The following is an 8,931-nucleotide window of genomic DNA, read 5'->3' as shown; positions in this document are numbered from 1 at the left end:
TGTGTGACAGTGTGTGTGTGACAGTGTGTGTGTGACAGTGTGTGTGTATGTGTGTCTGTGTGACGGCGTGTGTGTGACAGTGTGTGTGTGACAGTGTGTGTGGCACCATGTACATAGGACCGTGAGTACACGAGGGTTGGTTCTTCCTTTCCAGCCCCCCAAAGCACCGTGGTGGCACCAGCCAGTTCCCACAGCCACTTCCCCACAGATAGGATTCATGGAGGAGTCCGGTGGCTCCACAGGTCCCACAGATCCTGGCCCCCTCTTGGCTCCACGACACTCGTCTGCTGGCATTGCAAAAAAGAGCTGGGACAAACGAAGGGAAGGAGTGCAGCTGGGATCCGGGGTCTGCGGAGGTGTGGCAGCAGCAGAGCGGGCGTGGGGCTGGGCAGGGGCTGCAGAGGCCCAGGGCAGCCGGGCAGGTGGGAGGTCCGAGGGCATCAGGCACTTTTGGAGGTGGGTTCGGCTTTGTCAGGGAGCAGCAGCTGGCAAGGACGGGAACTTTGACTGCTGAGCACCGGGGGGCCTGCGGGGCAGACTGAGACCCAGACAGGCTGTAGCACAAACATCCCAGGTGGAAAACAGGAGCCAGCTGCCATTGGGGGGCTTCCAAGGTCATCTTCCCCGGCAGCCTTCGGCTGCAGCCCATCCGCTCCACCGTCCATGTTCGGCGGCGCAGGCGGGTCCCGGGGCCAGGCTGGTCAGACACATCCCGCGGGTCCCGGGGCCAGGCTGGCCAGACACATCCCACGGGTCCCGGGGCCTGGGAACTCCTCGGCCGCAAATTCACCTCATCCCCCGGCTCTGCTCTGCTTCTCTGCTGCAATGTTTGAACTCATCTGCTTCCCAGCACCATAATGCAAACAAAACATCCCAAAGGAGGCCGGTAGCATCACCCACAGCCAAACGTGGAGCTGCAACCTGCTTCATGTCATGTTCTGTGTATAGAAAACACCCCAAACCCACCAACTACTGGCACTTCTCCCACTCTTCCCTGGGCCGCTGGAGTCACGGTGACAAACACCGAGACGAGAGAGCAGGCGGGGTGCTGCTGCTCCGTGCCAGTCCCTGTCCATCACCACAAGCAGCCAGAGCTGGGCAGAGGCCGAGGCTGGGGGTTCAGTTCAGAGGTACCTCAGGAAAATAGAAATCTCAGGAATCCCAGCAGGTCTGTCACTGCCTGTCCCCTCAGCCACCACTGCAGAGGGATTCCCCAAGGCACTGCAGGACAGTAGTGCAGAAATAACAGGCTGGAATAGGGGAGGCAGCTTGGGGGTCCCTATGGAAGATCACTGTGCATGGAAGTAGATAGGCTTGACTTTTCCAGACAGGATCTTGGGAACCTGCACAGAGATGATCTCAGCCATCATTTCCGGGTAGTCCACGCTCACCATGTGTGCCTTGATTAACAGGTCAAATGTAAACTGGTGCAGGTCCTTGGCAATCTGGGGAAGGAAGAGAAGGGGTTAAATGAGTCCCCGTGTAGCATTTTCACTGGAAAGATATGGAGCAGAGGTTCTACCTTCCCTGGGAAAGGGAGCCTGGATGAGACTATCCAGCACCCTGTCCAACTGCATCTGAACTCTCCCCATGATAGGGCTGCCCTGACCCTGGGGAGGTTGTACCAGGGAATGATCATCCTCACTGTAAAGTTTCTTTCTTATATTGTTTCTTACGTGTACAGATGGACATTTCCCTGTCCTCTCTCACCGGGTGCACGGAGTCCAGGACCTTGGTGAGCTGGTAAAACCGCCGGGAGCAGGAGGTGGGGTTCTTCCTCTTGCAGGCGATGATACGGTCAAGTTCCTTAATGTAATTCATGCGGAGCTCATCGAAGAGCTTCTGGTTCTTCAGGCCATCCACTGGAACTGGGTGGGATGGGAAGGAAACAGTGAGAGGAGCCCAGAGAGCGGGGAACAGGAGAGCAGGAGGAAGCTGAAGCAGGGAACTTCCCAGCTCCCCCTGGGAGGTGAGAGTCCAGGCACAGGGAAAGCACCAGACACCTCCAGGGTGATACAGTGGCAGGTGCTGGAGTTCTGTGGAGGAAAGGGTGTGGGTACTTACTAACGCTGAAGAAAAGGAGAGCCTTCATACAGAGGAACTCCTGGGGCGTGATCTGAAGCCACCCGAACTCCTGGGAGAGGTGCCTCATCCTGACACACTGGCTGTACATCCTGGATTTGTGCATGCGGTACCTGGCAGGGCAAGATGGGCATGGATGGCACCGAGACCAAAGTGCAGCTGTGTGAGAGGGGAGGACACACTCCTCGACCCAGCAACCCCCTCGCCTGGCACGTCCCCGCTGCCAAGGGCCCATCTCTGTCCCAGCAATGCCACAGGCAGGACAGGAGCATTCTCCAAAATGCCTGTGTGTAACCAACCCTCTCTGGAAACAGATGGAACTGGGGACTTGCAGGGTTCATCTGAGGAGTGACTGCAATGATTCCCCAAACATGTCTATCCATGAGGGATGCAAGACCAAGCTGGAGCTCCCAGGGAGGTGTGGGTTTGCCTAGCGCTGTCCTTAGTTATTAGGTTCAGGCTCTTCTACCTCAGTGCCAGCAAACCCTCCTCAGCTCTAAGCTGATGGTACATCAGGGAGAGCCCAGCAGGACCTTACAATACACATTATCTCTGTTTCTGTTCTCTCCAGCTGCCCAACAGAGCTGGAAACTGGAACTCAAACCCTTTAGCAGAAAGACAGGTCCATACAGAGTAGCTTTTCATCCCACAGCAGATCCAGCTGCCCCAGTGGGAGTCAGCCCATGGCAAGGCTGGGGAAGCAGGGCAAAGGACCAGGAGAGGTGTCACAGTGCCCTCCCCACTCCTGGAGGTCACCATGGGTGGCTGGAGTTGGGAACAGGACCTGCCACACTGGGCTGGGCAGGTCGGAGCACGAGATGCTCAGTTTGCCACCTGGTCTGACCCAAAGCCTGGCTTAGGCTGGTGTTGTTTTGCACTTACTCATTGAAGACCAGGTCTGGAGCAAAGTAAAGCATTCTGGAATTGACATTGGTGAAGGATCTCCACCCCATAGCAAACACCATGAGGCCCATCCAAGAGTACTGGATTATTGACATCTGGTCGTCCACATGCAGGTTGCGAAATCCTAATAAACAATGAGGGAGGGATGTTACGAATTAATGTTGTGTTCCTGCAGTTCCCAGGACTGTTTCCACGCAGACTCCACCTCTCCTGCAGTGCTCCTCTGGGACAAGGTGGTCAGTTCACAGCCCAGGCTCAGCACGTCCCGGGCCATGCACACGCCAGCGGTGACACAGCTGCGGGGCCGGCAGCCCAGGGCTCTGACCCTGACTGGGAATCAGGGACAGCCAAGCACAGACCTGCCCCTGGAAGGGGAGAAAGGGGACTTTGGACACAAGGAGGGGAAAAAGTCCCATTAGGACTTCACCAAATTTAAGTAGCTGGATTTTAATGTGATGCTCAGAGCCAGCAGGTAACCCCAAGGCCTCACCCCGTGGCCACAGACACTCTGGTTTCTGTCCAATACACACTGCATGGATCCAATGACTGTGGAAATGAGCACGGAAACCTCGGCTGCATTGCAAGAGAGACAAAAATAGCAACTAAATTCAAATTTCCTATACCCAGATGGCAGTTCAGAGTTAAAACCTAGGAGTGTTTACACCACCTCCAACTCTGCTTTTTTCCAGACACTTGTAAATAGGCAAATATAATTGAGTTTAAAGACAATCATACATTTTTTCAATCAAATATTAAAGCAATTTAACATCTCCTGTGTATAATTACAACCCATTGAGGCAAGGCTCTCTGTGGCTTGGGGAGCTCTCAAAGCCAAACAGCAGGGGAATGAATCTTGCCCAGATGCTGCCCTGGCACAGCGAGTGCTGGCTCCAGGGATCAGCTGGCACAGCCACACACCAAGGGGTCGGCATTAGGTGCAGTTCAGGAGAGTAAAACCCTTTCTTAATGGGGTGGTTAAGATGGAAAATGTTTTCCAAAGCACTCTTCCTTTCCATCAGCACTACTGCAGTGGTACAGCCTCAGTCCCAGACACCAGGTGGCTTTGGTGGTGTCTCTGTGTCTGATCTTGATGGCTGGCATACATAAGCCAAAGAGAAAGCACAATTTGTCCCTGGTTTTACAAGCCAAGTGACTTAAGAATATCAGAAACAGAATGGGCTACTCTGCATTTAAGGGTATTCAGACCAACATCCCTTGGCACCACCAGTCCAGGGAGCTGCTAAATTCCTGGGACTGTCAGACAGCTGACCACAGGTCATCACCAGGGTCTGACACAGAGTGGTAAACTTATTGTGCCTCAGTCTCCTCCTTTGGCTGCACATGAAGAGTGGGGTCCCTCTTTTCTGCAGTGTTCCCTGGGGAGTGAGACTGGAATGGGGAAGGCATTAGGAACCAGCCCCACACCCCAGCCTCAGAGATGCTCAGAGGTGAACTGGATCCTGCTGTGCCCAGAGTGAGCTCTCTGCAATCCCACTCACTCGGTTGCAGGATTACAACATGGAACAGGCAGTGTGTCACCACCCACTGACCCTGCACAGACCTGGCTCAGTGAACCCATCTGTCATTGGGATGCTCCATTTACTGCACCTGCTGACTGGCATCTAGAAACTTCCCAGCCTGTAGCACCACTCCAAAGGAATTGTAAATATATCCCACCAGGCCGTCGCACAGGCAACCCAAGTGACTGCCAGGAAAGAGCCCTTTGGGATCCTGCATTGCTCTTCTGCCATATTCCAATTAATGAGCTGATAGAATTTACCCTTTTCATCACTTCAGGTGAGTCATGGGACAGGGCTAATACTTGTTTAGAGAGGAATTCTGCAGGGCTGGAGGACAGGGCCTGGAGCTGGGAGAGGGGGAGGACAGCGGGACTCTGAGCAGCAGCAGCAGCCCCCTGGGGGCAAGTGGCCTGTGCCCACCTGGTAGCCCAGGCCGGAGGCTATCGCAAGGCAAAGCACAAGTGCCAATATCCTCCATCACCCCCAGCCCCCCTCCCATCACCAGCCCCCCAGACAACCCCCACTGCTGCAGGTGCTGCCTGAGGAGGGGACCCTCAGTGCCCACAGAGCCCTCCCCCAGGAGCTGTGTGACGGTGGCACACGGGCTGCAGACCACTCCCTTTGCATCCTGCCAATGCAGATGGGAGCTTTGGAACTGGGAAAGGAGGGGATTTGTTTGTTTTCCTCCTCACCTGGCAGGGCCTTGGCCCATTTGACCACGTAGACCAGCTGCCGCTCCCCGAGCTCGTTCAGGCTGGTCAGCAGGTTGGAGAAGGAGTCTGGCTGGCTGTTGTCGTGGCCAGCACACACCACGCCGGGCTCGATGGCCTCCAGGACGTTGAGGAAGATGGGCTGGCACTCGTAGCCATCGATGCGTGTCATCACCAGCTTGGGAGCTTGTTCCTCCGTGGGGCTGGATGAGCTGCCTGCCTCCACCTCATCCTGGGTCTTCAGGTTACCCAGTTTCTTCAGCTTGCGGGCTGTGGGAAGTACATGGTTGAGTGTGAGACTTAAAAATTAAAAGAAAAAAAAAGGTTGAGGCTTCTTGGCTCCACTAATGGTTACAAGGGAAGGAAAAGTGATGACCAGCAGCAGCTCCTCCCTCAGGGGACGTTGCCCAAGGAGTGCCCGGCACTGCAGCCCTCACCTAAGGACAACGGGATCACACACTGCGGGACAAAATCCATTCCCTTGTTAATGTAACATGGAAAAGAACCAGCATCATTTACATCCTCAGCCATGACTGGTCTCTAACTCCCACATAGACACAGAGATCATCCAGGGAAAAGTGAGAAGAGGTGACTGACTCAAACAACTCTCACAGGAAGATAAACTCAGCACATGATCACGTTCTAGGGAAAAAAGCGATTGCACTTGGATACCCAAGTGGGATTGTTCCATTCCAGGCCAAAGTGAAAGTGGGATGCAACTGAAATAAAAGCCTTCTCCTTGCAACACCTGCTGCCCCACATCCAGGCTCTCCCAAATATTGCACATATATTATGGAAAACACATTGCAGAAGCCAGCAGGCAATTCCTGGGCCTGCAACCATGGGGAGCAGACCTGGGCAGAGGTGGCCTCACTCTGCTTCATGAGCCCCATCAGCGACTGTGCCCATGGCACCATGACAAAGTGTTTCTCCCACACAGCTGGCTCTTAACCACAGCTGCTGGTCTGCCTGCAAGGCACACCAGTGCTCCAGAGGCAATGCCAGAGCCCTTGGAGAGTCTGTGTTCCCCTCACTGATACCTGTGTGACAGTACTTGGCACAGGTGGGTTGCTACTGCCACCCCTCACCAACTCCAAACCCTCATGAATTAGAGAACAAAAGCCCATGGCTTCCTTCAAGCAGGGAATACGACATCAAACCAGTTGTCCTCGGAGGGGTTTGGCTCCTTCATTACATGATACTTATCTTGAATTTCCTTTCAGCTGTAATTAGAAAAATAAGCAGCGAGACATAAAAATGTCAAGTCAAAGTGCAGCTCTGTAAATCAACTGCAAACATTGATCTTTAGGCACTGTACTCTAGATGATCTGGTGTATGGGCAATGAAGACAGGCTGCTCTGTAAAAAGGGAGGAGACGAGTAACAAGAATAAAGGAGTGTGAGAGGAAAGCAGGGCTGCAGCGCAGCGTGACGGCCTCGGCATCGCCCGCTCGGATGGCAGGGCCCTGTCTCTCACCCCTCCTGAAGTCACAGCACTGCCCAGGCCACCAGTAACCCATGTCCCCAAGTGCCACATCCACATGGCTGTTAAATCCCCCCAGGATGCCACCACTGCCCTGGGCAGCTGTGCCAGGGCTGGACAACCCTTTGGGTTTAGAAACAACGAGTGCCCAGGTCCTGAGTGTGGATGGAGCCAAACCCACATGTGTAAGACACACATATGGTTTGGTTTAAATGTGGAGGTTTTCCTTAAGATTTAACTATCTAGTGTTAAAAAATCCTGAGTGAAGTAAGAAGAGAGCAAGGACCAACTGTGCTGGCTCTGAGACCGCAGCCACAAACCAGATCCTCTGTGCTAGGGCGTGATAACTGTGCTGTTTGGGTTTGAGCATTCCAGGAGCAGCTGTCCCACAGCCCACTGAAATACAGATGCTACCTGGTGAAAAAAAGTTTCAGAGGCAAAGACTGGTTTGTACTCAGCACCTGTGCCAAACCTCTTTGTGGTGGTAGCTCCCACTCAGCAGCTACCAGGAACAAAAACAGAAATAGAAAAATAGGAATTGAAGACATCTGTAATGTTTTTTTCCTAGGATGAGCTAAGCTGGGCAGAACTCTACAGTGCATTTCTTCAAGCCAAGGTGGGAGGAACCCTGTAACAGGGGGTGTTCCTGCTCGGCTGCCACCAGGGACAGGGGACAGCAGCACCCAGGAGCCTCAAGGTGCAGCTGCAGTACCAATGTGAGCTGGCCTGGGGGTCACTGGGCAACTACTGTAGGGATTTGGAAAAAAGCTTAAAGGACACAATTACATGGTGTCACAATAAAACATTCACTGGTGCAAGAACCCCCGGGGAGCACAGTTTGAACAACTGCCCTCCTGGCAGGCACTTCTGAAGCCCTGAGGGAGGAGCACTCTGGGCTCCAGAACCAATTTTTCGTGAATGACAGGACTCAAGCAAGTTCTGGGGACTTGGAAGAAGCTGCTTTTGCACTGACAATAATGGAGACATCCTGCCCCTGGCAGCACACGCTGAGCTCAGCTGCAGGCAGGACACAGAGGAGCTGAACAGGACTTGACTTATATCCTGTTCTTTGAAGTTTTTATGATCTTCAGCATGTGGCTTGTCAAAACCTGAACCTGTCGAGCTATCAATCTTATCTGACACAATAATTGTAGTTGATAATTACAACATTGTTGGTGCAGCAGACACGTTTAAGAGATCTGAGTCAATCAGGCCCATGTGAATGAAAAGAACTCGAAGGATATAAAATCAGACAGTATTGCTGAATGATTGCAACTCCCCAATGACACATCTCAAAGGCAAGTATAAGTGTTGAGCATCAGACAGGTTTGTTTCTTACAAACCTTATGGTTTATGGCTCTGTGCTAGTAAATGTCTACATTCATCCCCAAACTAGAATTAACCATTTTTCCTCAACCAGTCTGTATAGCAATGCATGGATGGGAAAATAGGGATGAACACAAAGGACTGATCACTGAACAGACAGACCGAGGTCTGCAGATAAGTGCTGACAGATGTTGGCAAACTGCAGGAACCATGAGAACACTGAAGATTTGACAACACACCTTGGAGCAAGGAGGTAAGGAATGTCACCCAGGTGGCTGTGCAGAAGGCAAAAGGGTTATTGAGTCACAGTCAACAAATATCCACTGCAGGGAGAGAAATTCAATAAAAGTAGGTTTTTCAGCTGAGCAAACAAAGTTGTAATAAAGATCCAATTGCTGGAAATTAAGAGCAGATGATGAAAAAAAGGTACATCCAACACAACACTGATCATAATTAACTACTGCAATGGCTCTGCAAAACTCGTGTCCGATTCCCCCTGGCTGGAAGGGCTCACACCAACACCCCCCGTGTGTGTGAGATGGGAGCCCTGCTCTGCCCCCAGCAGCTGGACCTGAATTAGGGTAAACACAACTGTGCCTCAAGCCTGGGCTTTCACAAGCTTTCAGCTGTTACCACAGGAGGTTTCCAGCCCTACCATCAACAAAATTAATGGAATTTCACGTGTTTGGGAGATTTTTGTCCCAAGCCAGGACCCACAGGGCACAGTGGCCAGGCCGGGGGTGCCCTGATGTCCTACAGCATGGGCAGCTGCCAGCTCTGGCTGCAGGCACAGGCGCTTGGGGCATCCCACGGGAACAGCCCCCGGCACCTCACACGCTCCCTGGGCACGGTGGCTGGCAAGATCCCTGCAGCCACATCCACACAGGGACACTTCCCTGGAGCAGGGG

At 53.0% G+C, this 8,931-nt stretch overlaps 1 protein-coding gene across 1 annotated transcript in view; it reads right to left on the bottom strand.

Moving 5' to 3' along the window:
* Window positions 1-1,222: 1,222 nt before the first annotated feature.
* AR (androgen receptor) overlaps window positions 1,223-8,931 on the bottom strand; it is a gene marked incomplete at its 5' end in the record, with an annotated part of 39,088 nt that continues 31,379 nt past the window's right edge. The window contains 5 exons of the mRNA XM_027690419.1: window positions 1,223-1,445; window positions 1,711-1,868; window positions 2,065-2,195; window positions 2,965-3,109; window positions 5,198-5,485. Coding sequence (XP_027546220.1) covers window positions 1,290-1,445; window positions 1,711-1,868; window positions 2,065-2,195; window positions 2,965-3,109; window positions 5,198-5,485 — 878 coding nt within the window. The remainder of the gene's footprint in view (window positions 1,446-1,710; window positions 1,869-2,064; window positions 2,196-2,964; window positions 3,110-5,197; window positions 5,486-8,931) is intronic.

Source organism: Neopelma chrysocephalum, unplaced genomic scaffold (assembly GCF_003984885.1).
Source record: "Neopelma chrysocephalum unplaced genomic scaffold, ASM398488v2 Primary Assembly neopelma1_81, whole genome shotgun sequence".
In the NCBI taxonomy this organism is placed as follows: Eukaryota; Metazoa; Chordata; class Aves; order Passeriformes; family Pipridae; genus Neopelma; species Neopelma chrysocephalum.
Note: the sequence above shows the minus strand (reverse complement) of the source record. Positions and strands in the feature narration are given on the sequence as shown.